Raw genomic sequence first — 18416 nt, forward strand, 5'->3', positions numbered from 1 at the left:
AGATGTATTGGTTGTAGAGGGTTAGGGGTATCTTACTCTTTGCGTATCCGTCTCCAGGGTAGATGTATCGGTTATAGAGGGTTAGGGGTCATAGGTTAGTGGTATCTTACACTTTGCGTATCCGTCTCTAGGGTAGATGTATCGGTTGTAGAGGGTTAGGGGTATCTTACTCTTTGCGTATCCGTCTCTAGGGTAGATGTATCGGTTGTAGAGGGTTAGAGGTATCTTACTCTTTGCGTATCCGTCTTTAGGGTAGATGTATCGGTTGTAGAGGGTTAGGGTTCATAGGTTAGTGGTATCTTACTCTTTGCGTATCCGTCTCTAGGGTAGATGTATCGGTTGTAGAGGGTTAGGGGTCATAGGTTAGTGGTATCTTACTCTTTGCGTATCCGTCTCTAGGGTAGATGTATCGGTTGTAGAGGGTTAGAGGTATCTTACTCTTTGCGTATCCGTCTCTAGGGTAGATGTATCGGTTGTAGAGGGTTAGGGGGTCATAGGTTAGTGGTATCTTACTCTTTGCGTATCCGTCTCTAGGGTAGATGTATCGGTTGTAGAGGGTTAGAGGTATCTTACTCTTTGCGTATCCGTCTCTAGGGTAGATGTATCGGTTGTAGAGGGTTAGGGGTCATAGGTTAGTGGTATCTTACTCTTTGCGTATCCGTCTCTAGGGTAGATGTATCGGTTGTAGAGGGTTAGGGGTATCTTACTCTTTGCGTATCCGTCTCTAGGGTAGATGTATTGGTTGTAGAGGGTTAGGGGTATCTTACTCTTTGCGTATCCGTCTCCAGGGTAGATGTATCGGTTATAGAGGGTTAGGGGTCATAGGTTAGTGGTATCTTACTCTTTGCGTATCCGTCTCTAGGGTAGATGTATCGGTTATAGAGGGTTAGGGGTATCTTACTCTTTGCGTATCTGTCTCTAGGGTAGATGTATCGGTTGTAGAGGGTTAGGGTTCATAGGTTAGTGGTATCTTACTCTTTGCGTATCCGTCTCTAGGGTAGATGTATCGGTTATAGAGGGTTAGGGGTATCTTACTCTTTGCGTATCCGTCTCTAGGGTAGATGTATCGGTTGTAGAGGGTTAGAGGTATCTTACTCTTTGCGTATCCGTCTCTAGGGTAGATGTATCGGTTGTAGAGGGTTAGGGGTCATAGGTTAGTGGTATCTTACTCTTTGCATATCCGTCTCTAGGGTAGATGTATCGGTTGTAGAGGGTTAGGGGTCATAGGTTAGTGGTATCTTACTCTTTGCGTATCCGTCTCTAGGGTAGATGTATCGGTTGTAGAGGGTTAGAGGTATCTTACTCTTTGCGTATCCGTCTCTAGGGTAGATGTATCGGTTGTAGAGGGTTAGAGGTATCTTACTCTTTGCGTATCCGTCTCTAGGGTAGATGTATCGGTTGTAGAGGGTTAGAGGTATCTTACTCTTTGCGTATCCGTCTCTAGGGTAGATGTATCGGTTGTAGAGGGTTAGGGGGTCATAGGTTAGTGGTATCTTACTCTTTGCGTATCCGTCTCTAGGGTAGATGTATCGGTTGTATAGGGTTAGAGGTATCTTACTCTTTGCGTATCCGTCTCTAGGGTAGATGTATCGGTTGTAGAGGGTTAGGGGTCATAGGTTAGTGGTATCTTACTCTTTGCGTATCCGTCTCTAGGGTAGATGTATCGGTTGTAGAGGGTTAGGGGTATCTTACTCTTTGCGTATCCGTCTCTAGGGTAGATGTATCGGTTGTAGAGGGTTAGGGGTATCTTACTCTTTGCGTATCCGTCTCTAGGGTAGATGTATTGGTTGTAGAGGGTTAGGGGTATCTTACTCTTTGCGTATCCGTCTCCAGGGTAGATGTATCGGTTATAGAGGGTTAGGGGTCATAGGTTAGTGGTATCTTACTCTTTGCGTATCCGTCTCTAGGGTAGATGTATCGGTTATAGAGGGTTAGGGGTATCCTACTCTTTGCGTATCTGTCTCTAGGGTAGATGTATCGGTTGTAGAGGGTTAGGGTTCATAGGTTAGTGGTATCTTACTCTTTGCGTATCCGTCTCTAGGGTAGATGTATCGGTTATAGAGGGTTAGGGGTATCTTACTCTTTGCGTATCCGTCTCTAGGGTAGATGTATCGGTTGTAGAGGGTTAGAGGTATCTTACTCTTTGCGTATCCGTCTCTAGGGTAGATGTATCGGTTGTAGAGGGTTAGGGGTCATAGGTTAGTGGTATCTTACTCTTTGCATATCCGTCTCTAGGGTAGATGTATCGGTTGTAGAGGGTTAGGGGTCATAGGTTAGTGGTATCTTACTCTTTGCGTATCCGTCTCTAGGGTAGATGTATCGGTTGTAGAGGGTTAGAGGTATCTTACTCTTTGCGTATCCGTCTCCAGGGTAGATGTATTGGTTGTAGAGGGTTAGGGGTCATAGGTTAGAGGTATCTTACTCTTTGCGTATCCGTCTCTAGGGTAGATGTATCGGTTGTAGAGGGTTAGGGGGTCATAGGTTAGTGGTATCTTACTCTTTGCGTATCCGTCTCTAGGGTAGATGTATCGGTTGTAGAGGATTAGGGGTCATAGGTTAGTGGTATCTTACTCTTTGCGTATCCGTCTCTAGGGTAGATGTATCGGTTGTAGAGGGTTAGGGGTCATAGGTTAGTGGTATCTTACTCTTTGCGTATCCGTCTCTAGGGTAGATGTATCGGTTGTAGAGGGTTAGGGGTATCTTACTCTTTGCGTATCCGTCTCTAGGGTAGATGTATCGGTTGTAGAGGGTTAGGGGTATCTTACTCTTTGCGTATCCGTCTCTAGGGTAGATGTATCGGTTGTAGAGGGTTAGGGGTCATAGGTTAGAGGTATCTTACTCTTTGCGTATCCGTCTCTAGGGTAGATGTATCGGTTGTAGAGGGTTAGGGGGTCATAGGTTAGTGGTATCTTACTCTTTGCGTATCCGTCTCTAGGGTAGATGTATCGGTTGTAGAGGATTAGGGGTCATAGGTTAGTGGTATCTTACTCTTTGCGTATCCGTCTCTAGGGTAGATGTATCGGTTGTAGAGGGTTAGGGGTCATAGGTTAGTGGTATCTTACTCTTTGCGTATCCGTCTCTAGGGTAGATGTATCGGTTGTAGAGGGTTAGGGGTATCTTACTCTTTGCGTATCCGTCTCTAGGGTAGATGTATCGGTTGTAGAGGGTTAGGGGTATCTTACTCTTTGCGTATCCGTCTCTAGGGTAGATGTATCGGTTGTAGAGGGTTAGGGGTCATAGGTTAGTGGTATCTTACTCTTTGCGTATCCGTCTCTAGGGTAGATGTATCGGTTGTAGAGGGTTAGGGGTATCTTACTCTTTGCGTATCCGTCTCTAGGGTAGATGTATCGGTTGTAGAGGGTTAGGGGTATCTTACTCTTTGCGTATCCGTCTCTAGGGTAGATGTATTGGTTGTAGAGGGTTAGAGGTATCTTACTCTTTGCGTATCCGTCTCTAGGGTAGATGTATCGGTTGTAGAGGGTTAGGGGTCATAGGTTAGTGGTATCTTACTCTTTGCATATCCGTCTCTAGGGTAGATGTATCGGTTGTAGAGGGTTAGGGGTCATAGGTTAGTGGTATCTTACTCTTTGCGTATCCGTCTCTAGGGTAGATGTATCGGTTGTAGAGGGTTAGAGGTATCTTACTCTTTGCGTATCCGTCTCTAGGGTAGATGTATCGGTTGTAGAGGGTTAGAGGTATCTTACTCTTTGCGTATCCGTCTCTAGGGTAGATGTATCGGTTGTAGAGGGTTAGAGGTATCTTACTCTTTGCGTATCCGTCTCTAGGGTAGATGTATCGGTTGTAGAGGGTTAGGGGGTCATAGGTTAGTGGTATCTTACTCTTTGCGTATCCGTCTCTAGGGTAGATGTATCGGTTGTATAGGGTTAGAGGTATCTTACTCTTTGCGTATCCGTCTCTAGGGTAGATGTATCGGTTGTAGAGGGTTAGGGGTCATAGGTTAGTGGTATCTTACTCTTTGCGTATCCGTCTCTAGGGTAGATGTATCGGTTGTAGAGGGTTAGGGGTATCTTACTCTTTGCGTATCCGTCTCTAGGGTAGATGTATCGGTTGTAGAGGGTTAGGGGTATCTTACTCTTTGCGTATCCGTCTCTAGGGTAGATGTATTGGTTGTAGAGGGTTAGGGGTATCTTACTCTTTGCGTATCCGTCTCCAGGGTAGATGTATCGGTTATAGAGGGTTAGGGGTCATAGGTTAGTGGTATCTTACTCTTTGCGTATCCGTCTCTAGGGTAGATGTATCGGTTATAGAGGGTTAGGGGTATCCTACTCTTTGCGTATCTGTCTCTAGGGTAGATGTATCGGTTGTAGAGGGTTAGGGTTCATAGGTTAGTGGTATCTTACTCTTTGCGTATCCGTCTCTAGGGTAGATGTATCGGTTATAGAGGGTTAGGGGTATCTTACTCTTTGCGTATCCGTCTCTAGGGTAGATGTATCGGTTGTAGAGGGTTAGAGGTATCTTACTCTTTGCGTATCCGTCTCTAGGGTAGATGTATCGGTTGTAGAGGGTTAGGGGTCATAGGTTAGTGGTATCTTACTCTTTGCATATCCGTCTCTAGGGTAGATGTATCGGTTGTAGAGGGTTAGGGGTCATAGGTTAGTGGTATCTTACTCTTTGCGTATCCGTCTCTAGGGTAGATGTATCGGTTGTAGAGGGTTAGAGGTATCTTACTCTTTGCGTATCCGTCTCCAGGGTAGATGTATTGGTTGTAGAGGGTTAGGGGTCATAGGTTAGAGGTATCTTACTCTTTGCGTATCCGTCTCTAGGGTAGATGTATCGGTTGTAGAGGGTTAGGGGGTCATAGGTTAGTGGTATCTTACTCTTTGCGTATCCGTCTCTAGGGTAGATGTATCGGTTGTAGAGGATTAGGGGTCATAGGTTAGTGGTATCTTACTCTTTGCGTATCCGTCTCTAGGGTAGATGTATCGGTTGTAGAGGGTTAGGGGTCATAGGTTAGTGGTATCTTACTCTTTGCGTATCCGTCTCTAGGGTAGATGTATCGGTTGTAGAGGGTTAGGGGTATCTTACTCTTTGCGTATCCGTCTCTAGGGTAGATGTATCGGTTGTAGAGGGTTAGGGGTATCTTACTCTTTGCGTATCCGTCTCTAGGGTAGATGTATCGGTTGTAGAGGGTTAGGGGTCATAGGTTAGTGGTATCTTACTCTTTGCGTATCCGTCTCTAGGGTAGATGTATCGGTTGTAGAGGGTTAGGGGTATCTTACTCTTTGCGTATCCGTCTCTAGGGTAGATGTATCGGTTGTAGAGGGTTAGGGGTATCTTACTCTTTGCGTATCCGTCTCTAGGGTAGATGTATTGGTTGTAGAGGGTTAGGGGTATCTTACTCTTTGCGTATCCGTCTCCAGGGTAGATGTATCGGTTATAGAGGTTTAGGGGTTATAGGTTAGTGGTATCTTACTCTTTGCGTATCCGTCTCTAGGGTAGATGTATCGGTTATAGAGGGTTAGGGGTATCTTACTCTTTGCGTATCTGTCTCTATGGTAGATGTATCGGTTGTAGAGGGTTAGGGTTCATAGGTTAGTGGTATCTTACTCTTTGCGTATCCGTCTCTAGGGTAGATGTATCGGTTGTAGAGGGTTAGAGGTATCTTACTCTTTGCGTATCCGTCTCTAGGGTAGATGTTTCGGTTGTAGAGGGTTAGGGGGTCATAGGTTAGTGGTATCTTACTCTTTGCGTATCCGTCTCTAGGGTAGATGTATCGGTTGTAGAGGGTTAGGGGTCATAGGTTAGTGGTATCTTACTCTTTGCGTATCCGTCTCTAGGGTAGATGTATCGGTTGTAGAGGGTTAGAGGTATCTTACTCTTTGCGTATCCGTCTCTAGGGTAGATGTATCGGTTGTAGAGGGTTAGGGGTCATAGGTTAGTGGTATCTTACTCTTTGCGTATCCGTCTCTAGGGTAGATGTATCGGTTGTAGAGGGTTAGGGGTATCTTACTCTTTGCGTATCCGTCTCTAGGGTAGATGTATTGGTTGTAGAGGGTTAGGGGTATCTTACTCTTTGCGTATCCGTCTCCAGGGTAGATGTATCGGTTATAGAGGGTTAGGGGTCATAGGTTAGTGGTATCTTACTCTTTGCGTATCCGTCTCTAGGGTAGATGTATCGGTTATAGAGGGTTAGGGGTATCTTACTCTTTGCGTATCCGTCTCTAAGGTAGATGTATCGGTTGTAGAGGGTTAGGGGTCATAGGTTAGTGGTATCTTACTCTTTGCGTATCCGTCTCCAGGGTAGATGGATCGGTTGTAGAGGGTTAGGGGTCATAGGTTAGTGGTATCTTACTCTTTGCGTATCCGTCTCTAGGGTAGATGTATCGGTTGTAGAGGGTTAGGGGTCATAGGTTAGTGGTATCTTACTCTTTGCGTATCCGTCTCTAGGGTAGATGTATCGGTTGTAGAGGGTTAGAGGTATCTTACTCTTTGCGTATCCGTCTCTAGGGTAGATGTATCGGTTGTAGAGGTTTAGAGGTATCTTACTCTTTGCGTATCCGTCTCTAGGGTAGATGTATCGGTTGTAGAGGGTTAGAGGTATCTTACTCTTTGCGTATCCGTCTCTAGGGTAGATGTATCGGTTGTAGAGGGTTAGGGGGTCATAGGTTAGTGGTATCTTACTCTTTGCGTATCCGTCTCTAGGGTAGATGTATCGGTTGTAGAGGGTTAGGGGTCATAGGTTAGAGGTATCTTACTCTTTGCGTATCCGTCTCTAGGGTAGATGTATCGGTTATAGAGGGTTAGGGGTATCTTACTCTTTGCGTATCCGTCTCTAGGGTAGATGTATCGGTTGTAGAGGGTTAGGGGTATCTTACTCTTTGCGTATCCGTCTCTAGGGTAGATGTATTGGTTGTAGAGGGTTAGGGGTATCTTACTCTTTGCGTATCCGTCTCCAGGGTAGATGTATCGGTTATAGAGGGTTAGGGGTCATAGGTTAGTGGTATCTTACTCTTTGCGTATCCGTCTCTAGGGTAGATGTATCGGTTATAGAGGGTTAGGGGTATCCTACTCTTTGCGTATCTGTCTCTAGGGTAGATGTATCGGTTGTAGAGGGTTAGGGTTCATAGGTTAGTGGTATCTTACTCTTTGCGTATCCGTCTCTAGGGTAGATGTATCGGTTATAGAGGGTTAGGGGTATCTTACTCTTTGCGTATCCGTCTCTAGGGTAGATGTATCGGTTGTAGAGGGTTAGAGGTATCTTACTCTTTGCGTATCCGTCTCTAGGGTAGATGTATCGGTTGTAGAGGGTTAGGGGTCATAGGTTAGTGGTATCTTACTCTTTGCATATCCGTCTCTAGGGTAGATGTATCGGTTGTAGAGGGTTAGGGGTCATAGGTTAGTGGTATCTTACTTTTTGCGTATCCGTCTCTAGGGTAGATGTATCGGTTGTAGAGGGTTAGAGGTATCTTACTCTTTGCGTATCCGTCTCTAGGGTAGATGTATCGGTTGTAGAGGGTTAGAGGTATCTTACTCTTTGCGTATCCGTCTCCAGGGTAGATGTATTGGTTGTAGAGGGTTAGGGGTCATAGGTTAGAGGTATCTTACTCTTTGCGTATCCGTCTCTAGGGTAGATGTATCGGTTGTAGAGGGTTAGGGGGTCATAGGTTAGTGGTATCTTACTCTTTGCGTATCCGTCTCTAGGGTAGATGTATCGATTGTAGAGGATTAGGGGTCATAGGTTAGTGGTATCTTACTCTTTGCGTATCCGTCTCTAGGGTAGATGTATCGGTTGTAGAGGGTTAGGGGTCATAGGTTAGTGGTATCTTACTCTTTGCGTATCCGTCTCTAGGGTAGATGTATCGGTTGTAGAGGGTTAGGGGTATCTTACTCTTTGCGTATCCGTCTCTAGGGTAGATGTATCGGTTGTAGAGGGTTAGGGGTATCTTACTCTTTGCGTATCCGTCTCTAGGGTAGATGTATCGGTTGTAGAGGGTTAGGGGTCATAGGTTAGTGGTATCTTACTCTTTGCGTATCCGTCTCTAGGGTAGATGTATCGGTTGTAGAGGGTTAGGGGTCATAGGTTAGTGGTATCTTACTCTTTGCGTATCCGTCTCTAGGGTAGATGTATCGGTTGTAGAGGGTTAGGGGTATCTTACTCTTTGCGTATCCGTCTCTAGGGTAGATGTATCGGTTGTAGAGGGTTAGGGGTCATAGGTTAGTGGTATCTTACTCTTTGCGTATCCGTCTCTAGGGTAGATGTATCGGTTGTAGAGGGTTAGGGGTATCTTACTCTTTGCGTATCCGTCTCTAGGGTAGATGTATTGGTTGTAGAGGGTTAGGGGTATCTTACTCTTTGCGTATCCGTCTCCAGGGTAGATGTATCGGTTATAGAGGGTTAGGGGTTATAGGTTAGTGGTATCTTACTCTTTGCGTATCCGTCTCTAGGGTAGATGTATCGGTTATAGAGGGTTAGGGGTATCTTACTCTTTGCGTATCTGTCTCTAGGGTAGATGTATCGGTTGTAGAGGGTTAGGGTTCATAGGTTAGTGGTATCTTACTCTTTGCGTATCCGTCTCTAGGGTAGATGTATCGGTTGTAGATGGTTAGAGGTATCTTACTCTTTGCGTATCCGTCTCTAGGGTAGATGTATCGGTTGTAGAGGGTTAGGGGTCATAGGTTAGTGGTATCTTACTCTTTGCATATCCGTCTCTAGGGTAGATGTATCGGTTGTAGAGGGTTAGGGGTCATAGGTTAGTGGTATCTTACTCTTTGCGTATCCGTCTCTAGGGTAGATGTATCGGTTGTAGAGGGTTAGAGGTATCTTACTCTTTGCGTATCCGTCTCTAGGGTAGATGTTTCGGTTGTAGAGGGTTAGGGGGTCATAGGTTAGTGGTATCTTACTCTTTGCGTATCCGTCTCTAGGGTAGATGTATCGGTTGTAGAGGGTTAGGGGTCATAGGTTAGTGGTATCTTACTCTTTGCGTATCCGTCTCTAGGGTAGATGTATCGGTTGTAGAGGGTTAGAGGTATCTTACTCTTTGCGTATCCGTCTCTAGGGTAGATGTATCGGTTGTAGAGGGTTAGGGGTCATAGGTTAGTGGTATCTTACTCTTTGCGTATCCGTCTCTAGGGTAGATGTATCGGTTGTAGAGGGTTAGGGGTATCTTACTCTTTGCGTATCCGTCTCTAGGGTAGATGTATTGGTTGTAGAGGGTTAGGGGTATCTTACTCTTTGCGTATCCGTCTCCAGGGTAGATGTATCGGTTATAGAGGGTTAGGGGTCATAGGTTAGTGGTATCTTACTCTTTGCGTATCCGTCTCTAGGGTAGATGTATCGGTTGTAGAGGGTTAGGGGTATCTTACTCTTTGCGTATCCGTCTCTAGGGTAGATGTATTGGTTGTAGAGGGTTAGGGGTATCTTACTCTTTGCGTATCCGTCTCCAGGGTAGATGTATCGGTTATAGAGGGTTAGGGGTTATAGGTTAGTGGTATCTTACTCTTTGCGTATCCGTCTCTAGGGTAGATGTATCGGTTATAGAGGGTTAGGGGTATCTTACTCTTTGCGTATCTGTCTCTAGGGTAGATGTATCGGTTGTAGAGGGTTAGGGTTCATAGGTTAGTGGTATCTTACTCTTTGCGTATCCGTCTCTAGGGTAGATGTATCGGTTGTAGATGGTTAGAGGTATCTTACTCTTTGCGTATCCGTCTCTAGGGTAGATGTATCGGTTGTAGAGGGTTAGGGGTCATAGGTTAGTGGTATCTTACTCTTTGCATATCCGTCTCTAGGGTAGATGTATCGGTTGTAGAGGGTTAGGGGTCATAGGTTAGTGGTATCTTACTCTTTGCGTATCCGTCTCTAGGGTAGATGTATCGGTTGTAGAGGGTTAGAGGTATCTTACTCTTTGCGTATCCGTCTCTAGGGTAGATGTTTCGGTTGTAGAGGGTTAGGGGGTCATAGGTTAGTGGTATCTTACTCTTTGCGTATCCGTCTCTAGGGTAGATGTATCGGTTGTAGAGGGTTAGGGGTCATAGGTTAGTGGTATCTTACTCTTTGCGTATCCGTCTCTAGGGTAGATGTATCGGTTGTAGAGGGTTAGAGGTATCTTACTCTTTGCGTATCCGTCTCTAGGGTAGATGTATCGGTTGTAGAGGGTTAGGGGTCATAGGTTAGTGGTATCTTACTCTTTGCGTATCCGTCTCTAGGGTAGATGTATCGGTTGTAGAGGGTTAGGGGTATCTTACTCTTTGCGTATCCGTCTCTAGGGTAGATGTATTGGTTGTAGAGGGTTAGGGGTATCTTACTCTTTGCGTATCCGTCTCCAGGGTAGATGTATCGGTTATAGAGGGTTAGGGGTCATAGGTTAGTGGTATCTTACTCTTTGCGTATCCGTCTCTAGGGTAGATGTATCGGTTATAGAGGGTTAGGGGTATCTTACTCTTTGCGTATCCGTCTCTAAGGTAGATGTATCGGTTGTAGAGGGTTAGGGGTCATAGGTTAGTGGTATCTTACTCTTTGCGTATCCGTCTCCAGGGTAGATGGATCGGTTGTAGAGGGTTAGGGGTCATAGGTTAGTGGTATCTTACTCTTTGCGTATCCGTCTCTAGGGTAGATGTATCGGTTGTAGAGGGTTAGGGGTCATAGGTTAGTGGTATCTTACTCTTTGCGTATCCGTCTCTAGGGTAGATGTATCGGTTGTAGAGGGTTAGAGGTATCTTACTCTTTGCGTATCCGTCTCTAGGGTAGATGTATCGGTTGTAGAGGGTTAGAGGTATCTTACTCTTTGCGTATCCGTCTCTAGGGTAGATGTATCGGTTGTAGAGGGTTAGAGGTATCTTACTCTTTGCGTATCCGTCTCTAGGGTAGATGTATTGGTTGTAGAGGGTTAGGGGGTCATAGGTTAGTGGTATCTTACTCTTTGCGTATCCGTCTCTAGGGTAGATGTATCGGTTGTAGAGGGTTAGGGGTCATAGGTTAGAGGTATCTTACTCTTTGCGTATCCGTCTCTAGGGTAGATGTATCGGTTATAGAGGGTTAGGGGTATCTTACTCTTTGCGTATCCGTCTCTAAGGTAGATGTATCGGTTGTAGAGGGTTAGGGGTCATAGGTTAGTGGTATCTTACTCTTTGCGTATCCGTCTCCAGGGTAGATGGATCGGTTGTAGAGGGTTAGGGGTCATAGGTTAGTGGTATCTTACTCTTTGCGTATCCGTCTCTAGGGTAGATGTATCGGTTGTAGAGGGTTAGGGGTCATAGGTTAGTGGTATCTTACTCTTTGCGTATCCGTCTCTAGGGTAGATGTATCGGTTGTAGAGGGTTAGAGGTATCTTACTCTTTGCGTATCCGTCTCTAGGGTAGATGTATCGGTTGTAGAGGGTTAGAGGTATCTTACTCTTTGCGTATCCGTCTCTAGGGTAGATGTATCGGTTGTAGAGGGTTAGAGGTATCTTACTCTTTGCGTATCCGTCTCTAGGGTAGATGTATCGGTTGTAGAGGGTTAGGGGGTCATAGGTTAGTGGTATCTTACTCTTTGCGTATCCGTCTCTAGGGTAGATGTATCGGTTGTAGAGGGTTAGGGGTCATAGGTTAGAGGTATCTTACTCTTTGCGTATCCGTCTCTAGGGTAGATGTATCGGTTATAGAGGGTTAGGGGTATCTTACTCTTTGCGTATCCGTCTCTAGGGTAGATGTATCGGTTGTAGAGGGTTAGGGGTATCTTACTCTTTGCGTATCCGTCTCTAGGGTAGATGTATTGGTTGTAGAGGGTTAGGGGTATCTTACTCTTTGCGTATCCGTCTCCAGGGTAGATGTATCGGTTATAGAGGGTTAGGGGTCATAGGTTAGTGGTATCTTACTCTTTGCGTATCCGTCTCTAGGGTAGATGTATCGGTTATAGAGGGTTAGGGGTATCCTACTCTTTGCGTATCTGTCTCTAGGGTAGATGTATCGGTTGTAGAGGGTTAGGGTTCATAGGTTAGTGGTATCTTACTCTTTGCGTATCCGTCTCTAGGGTAGATGTATCGGTTATAGAGGGTTAGGGGTATCTTACTCTTTGCGTATCCGTCTCTAGGGTAGATGTATCGGTTGTAGAGGGTTAGAGGTATCTTACTCTTTGCGTATCCGTCTCTAGGGTAGATGTATCGGTTGTAGAGGGTTAGGGGTCATAGGTTAGTGGTATCTTACTCTTTGCATATCCGTCTCTAGGGTAGATGTATCGGTTGTAGAGGGTTAGGGGTCATAGGTTAGTGGTATCTTACTCTTTGCGTATCCGTCTCTAGGGTAGATGTATCGGTTGTAGAGGGTTAGAGGTATCTTACTCTTTGCGTATCCGTCTCTAGGGTAGATGTATCGGTTGTAGAGGGTTAGAGGTATCTTACTCTTTGCGTATCCGTCTCCAGGGTAGATGTATTGGTTGTAGAGGGTTAGGGGTCATAGGTTAGAGGTATCTTACTCTTTGCGTATCCGTCTCTAGGGTAGATGTATCGGTTGTAGAGGGTTAGGGGGTCATAGGTTAGTGGTATCTTACTCTTTGCGTATCCGTCTCTAGGGTAGATGTATCGATTGTAGAGGATTAGGGGTCATAGGTTAGTGGTATCTTACTCTTTGCGTATCCGTCTCTAGGGTAGATGTATCGGTTGTAGAGGGTTAGGGGTCATAGGTTAGTGGTATCTTACTCTTTGCGTATCCGTCTCTAGGGTAGATGTATCGGTTGTAGAGGGTTAGGGGTATCTTACTCTTTGCGTATCCGTCTCTAGGGTAGATGTATCGGTTGTAGAGGGTTAGGGGTATCTTACTCTTTGCGTATCCGTCTCTAGGGTAGATGTATCGGTTGTAGAGGGTTAGGGGTCATAGGTTAGTGGTATCTTACTCTTTGCGTATCCGTCTCTAGGGTAGATGTATCGGTTGTAGAGGGTTAGGGGTATCTTACTCTTTGCGTATCCGTCTCTAGGGTAGATGTATCGGTTGTAGAGGGTTAGGGGTATCTTACTCTTTGCGTATCCTTCTCTAGGGTAGATGTATTGGTTGTAGAGGGTTAGGGGTATCTTACTCTTTGCGTATCCGTCTCCAGGGTAGATGTATCGGTTATAGAGGGTTAGGGGTTATAGGTTAGTGGTATCTTACTCTTTGCGTATCCGTCTCTAGGGTAGATGTATCGGTTATAGAGGGTTAGGGGTATCTTACTCTTTGCGTATCTGTCTCTAGGGTAGATGTATCGGTTGTAGAGGGTTAGGGTTCATAGGTTAGTGGTATCTTACTCTTTGCGTATCCGTCTCTAGGGTAGATGTATCGGTTATAGAGGGTTAGGGGTATCTTACTCTTTGCGTATCCGTCTCTAGGGTAGATGTATCGGTTGTAGAGGGTTAGGGGTCATAGGTTAGTTGTATCTTACTCTTTGCATATCCGTCTCTAGGGTAGATGTATCGGTTGTAGAGGGTTAGGGGTCATAGGTTAGTGGTATCTTACTCTTTGCGTATCCGTCTCTAGGGTAGATGTATCGGTTGTAGAGGGTTAGAGGTATCTTACTCTTTGCGTATCCGTCTCTAGGGTAGATGTATCGGTTGTAGAGGGTTAGAGGTATCTTACTCTTTGCGTATCCGTCTCTAGGGTAGATGTATCGGTTGTAGAGGGTTAGGGGGTCATAGGTTAGTGGTATCTTACTCTTTGCGTATCCGTCTCTAGGGTAGATGTATCGGTTGTAGAGGGTTAGGGGTCATAGGTTAGTGGTATCTTACTCTTTGCGTATCCGTCTCTAGGGTAGATGTATCGGTTGTAGAGGGTTAGAGGTATCTTACTCTTTGCGTATCCGTCTCTAGGGTAGATGTATCGGTTGTAGAGGGTTAGGGGTCATAGGTTAGTGGTATCTTACTCTTTGCGTATCCGTCTCTAGGGTAGATGTATCGGTTGTAGAGGGTTAGGGGTATCTTACTCTTTGCGTATCCGTCTCTAGGGTAGATGTATCGGTTGTAGAGGGTTAGGGGTATCTTACTCTTTGCGTATCCGTCTCTAGGGTAGATGTATTGGTTGTAGAGGGTTAGGGGTATCTTACTCTTTGCGTATCCGTCTCCAGGGTAGATGTATCGGTTATAGAGGGTTAGGGGTCATAGGTTAGTGGTATCTTACTCTTTGCGTATCCGTCTCTAGGGTAGATGTATCGGTTATAGAGGGTTAGGGGTATCTTACTCTTTGCGTATCCGTCTCTAAGGTAGATGTATCGGTTGTAGAGGGTTAGGGGTCATAGGTTAGTGGTATCTTACTCTTTGCGTATCCGTCTCCAGGGTAGATGGATCGGTTGTAGAGGGTTAGGGGTCATAGGTTAGTGGTATCTTACTCTTTGCGTATCCGTCTCTAGGGTAGATGTATCGGTTGTAGATGGTTAGAGGTATCTTACTCTTTGCGTATCCGTCTCTAGGGTAGATGTATCGGTTGTAGAGGGTTAGGGGTCATAGGTTAGTGGTATCTTACTCTTTGCGTATCCGTCTCTAGGGTAGATGTATCGGTTGTAGAGGGTTAGGGGTCATAGGTTAGTGGTATCTTACTCTTTGCGTATCCGTCTCTAGGGTAGATGTATCGGTTGTAGAGGGTTAGGGGTATCTTACTCTTTGCGTATCCGTCTCTAGGGTAGATGTATCGGTTGTAGAGGGTTAGGGGTCATAGGTTAGTGGTATCTTACTCTTTGCATATCCGTCTCTAGGGTAGATGTATCGGTTATAGAGGGTTAGGGGTCATAGGTTAGTGGTATCTTACTCTTTGCATATCCGTCTCTAGGGTAGATGTATCGGTTATAGAGGGTTAGGGGTCATAGGTTAGTGGTATCTTACTCTTTGCGTATCCGTCTCTAAGGTAGATGTATCGGTTATAGAGGGTTAGGTGTCATAGGTTAGTGGTATCTTACTCTTTGCGTATCCGTCTCTAGGGTAGATGTATCGGTTGTAGAGGGTTAGGGGTATCTTACTCTTTGCGTATCCGTCTCTAGGGTAGATGTATCGGTTATAGAGGGTTAGGGGTATCTTACTCTTTGCGTATCCGTCTCTAGGGTAGATGTATCGGTTGTAGAGGGTTAGAGGTATCTTACTCTTTGCGTATCCGTCTCCAGGGTAGATGTATCGGTTGTAGACATCCATGATGAAAACACGTCTGTCATCCAGGAAGTCACGCTCATGACCGTTCCCCTAGGCAGAAAGAGGAAGTGATGTCAGAGCCATTCTACACAGAGACCCTTTAGCATCCCTGATATTATGATGTTACCTTCTGACAGAGTGACAGGGTGAGATGAGGGCTAAATAATGTTGCTGTCCGTCCAAAGACGTTCCGGTTAAAATGACACTCATCCAAAAGTCAACGCATCTCCATCACTCTTCATATCCTTCTGTTTCTCGATCTGTCCACTAGTGTCTGGAAGCTGTCATGGAAGCATCACTACTCAGTCTGTTGTGCTGTCATCCCTAGGGAAGCATCACTACTCATCAGTCTGTTGTGCTGTCATCCCTAGGGAAGCATCACTACTCATCAGTCTGTTGTGCTGTCATCACCATGGAAGCATCACTACTCAGTCTGTTGTGCTGTCATCCCTAGGGAAGCATCACTACTCATCAGTCTGTTGTGCTGTCATCACTATGGATGCATCACTACTCAGTCTGTTGTGCTGTCATCACTATGGAAGCATCTCTACTCATCAGTCTGTTGTGCTGTCATCACTATGGAAGCATCACTACTCATCAGTCTGTTGTGCTGTCATCACTATGGAAGCATCACTACTCATCAGTCTGTTGTGCTGTCATCACTATGGATGCATCACTACTCAGTCTGTTGTGCTGTCATCACTATGGAAGCATCTCTACTCATCAGTCTGTTGTGCTGTCATCACTATGGAAGCATCACTACTCATCAGTCTGTTGTGCTGTCATCACTATGGAAGCATCACTACTCATCAGTCTGTTGTGCTGTCATCACTATGGAAGCATCACTACTCATCAGTCTGTTGTGCTGTCATCATTATGGAAGCATCACATTCATTAGTTCGTAATCTACATTCAGAACAAGACCACAGTGCTCTCTTTTCCCACCTCCTCCCCCCACCCCATCAGCTTCCTCTCCTCCCCACCCTGGTCTGTGCTGATCAGGCTGTTTTAAGAATAATTTGTATTCCTTCATTAGGATTCAGTCTATTGTTCTTTTCATTAATCATTAACTTAGCAGCATCTGTATAGATCTGTTCTGATACCCAACTTTACTTCGGTCAATATACTGATGGAATGCCATTCTAGCATCCGGGCCACTATTCCCTGTATAGTGTCCATATGGCTCTGGTCAAAATGAGTGCGTGCCATTTGGGACAGTCAGAGAATGAATATCATAGAGCCGTATGTATTCTGGACAGCTGGAACCTTGACTTAACAAACCTTACTGGGGTAATTGGGAGGATGTGGTTTTGGGAGGATGTGGTTCATCTGAACACAAACTAAATATGCTAATTAGTAGGCTTCCTAAAAAAGTGCGATCAGAGTCAACTGGAATGTTATATTATCCACCTCAGAGAGAGATGAGAGGACTGTACATCTCAATATCAACTGGACTGACTTATCTTTACTGAGGGACAACTTATACAGTGGTGAGTGGGCCCAGTGAACAATATGCTATTTGGGAGGCTGAGACATTTACAATGGCGCTGGTGAGTGGGCCCAGTGAACAAGATGCTATTTGGGAGGCTGAGACATTTACAATGACGCTGGTGAGTGGGCCCAGTGAACAAGATGCTATTTGGGAGGCTGAGACATTTACAGTGACGCTGGTGAGTGGGCCCAGTGAACAAGATGCTACTTGGGAGGCTGAGACAGTTACAGTGATGCTGGTGAGTGGGCCCAGTGAACAAGATGCTATTTGGGATGCTGAGACATTTACAGTGACGCTGGTGAGTGGGCCCAGTGAACAAGATGCTACTTGGGAGGCTGAGACATTTACAGTGACGCTGGTGAGTGGGCCCAGTGAACAAGATGCTATTTGGGATGCTGGGACATTTACAGTGACGCTGGTGAGTGGGTCCAGTGAACAAGATGCTATTTGGGAGGCTGAGACAGTTACAGTGACGCTGGTGAGTGGGCCCAGTGAACAAGATGCTATTTGGGATGTTGAGACAGCTACAGTGACCATCTCAGTTACAGTGACAACTCACCTGGTGTGCATCCAGATCTATGATGGTGGCTCTGGAGATTCCCTCCACCCTCTCAAACAGAAACTAGGACAGACAAACAGACAGACCGGCAGGAGGTGAACAAACAAACCAAACAAAAACAAACAGACAGAGACAGGAGAAGAGACATATTACTCTTTACCTTACCTTTACTTTACCTTACCTGTCATTTACCTGTCATGTATTTTATTTAACCTTTATTTAACTAGGCAAGTCAGTTAAGAACAAATTCTTATTTTCAATGACGGCCTAGGAACAGTGGGTTAACTGCCTGTTCAGGGGCAGAACGACAGATTTGTACCTTGTCAGCTCGGGGATTTGAACTTGCAACCTTCCGGTTACTTGTCCAACGCTCTAGCCACTAGGCTACCCTGCCGCCCCATTATTCACATTATTGTGGAACAGTAGACAAATCTATGCTGAACAAAAATATAAACGCAACATGCAAAAATGTTAATGGTTTTTCTGAGTTACAGTTCATATAAGGAAATCAGTCCATTTAAATTTGAGAAAAATAAGCTTTTTGTACTTATGGAACATTTCAGTGATCTTTTATTTCAGCTCAAGAGACAGGGGACAAACACTTCACAGGTTGTGTTTATATTTTGGTCAGTATAGTTGTAATGTTCTTACCTTGATAGCTAAGGTGATGTCGGCATAGGCACAGAATCCTCCTCCTTTGTCACTGGAGCAATGATGGAAACCTCCACCTGAGAGTGAGTGAGTGAGTGAGTGAGAAAGTGAGAGACAGACAGAGAGACAGACAGAGAGAGAGGGACAGAGAGAGAGGGACAGAGAGAGAGGGACAGAGAGAGAGAGACACAGAGAGAGAGAGAGAGAGAGACAGAGAGAGAGAGAGAAAGAAAGAGAGACAGAGAGAGACAGAGCGAGAGAGAGACAGAGAGAGAGAGAGAGAGAGAGAGAGAGAGAGAGAAAGAAAGAGAGACAGAGAGAGAGAGAGAGAGAGAGAGAGAAAGAGAGACAGAGAGAGACAGAGAGAGTTTGAGTTTTTGAGTTTTTATAAAACCTTTATTTTTTACTCAAGTGTTAACATAAATAATGACACACTGCTTTTTCAGAAATGAAATAACAAAATGTAATTCCTAAACAAAAATAAATACATAACATATACATTCAACTTATTTCAGCAGCAAAAAATAATTTCCCCTCCTCTACAAAACAAAGTGCTCCTTCGTAAGCCCACTTCTCCTCAAATAATAGGAGATCTTTTACAGCTGAAAAGAACTCAAAATCTACTTTTATTCTTGCT

At 45.1% G+C, this 18416-nt stretch overlaps 1 protein-coding gene across 5 annotated transcripts in view; it reads right to left on the minus strand.

Moving 5' to 3' along the window:
- hdac11 (histone deacetylase 11) overlaps window positions 1-18416 on the minus strand; it is a 55033-nt gene that overhangs the window by 8181 nt on the left and 28436 nt on the right. For all 5 annotated transcript variants that reach the window (XM_036984363.2, XM_090242165.1, XM_036984361.2 and 2 more), the window contains 3 exons: window positions 17780-17856; window positions 17129-17191; window positions 15032-15128 (listed from right to left, as the gene is read on the minus strand). In XM_036984363.2, the coding sequence (XP_036840258.1) occupies window positions 15032-15128; window positions 17129-17191; window positions 17780-17856 (237 nt within the window). The remainder of the gene's footprint in view (window positions 1-15031; window positions 15129-17128; window positions 17192-17779; window positions 17857-18416) is intronic.

This window comes from Oncorhynchus mykiss, chromosome 7 (genome assembly GCF_057628025.1).
Source record: "Oncorhynchus mykiss isolate SJ-2025 chromosome 7, ASM5762802v1, whole genome shotgun sequence".
Lineage (NCBI taxonomy): Eukaryota > Metazoa > Chordata > Actinopteri > Salmoniformes > Salmonidae > Oncorhynchus > Oncorhynchus mykiss.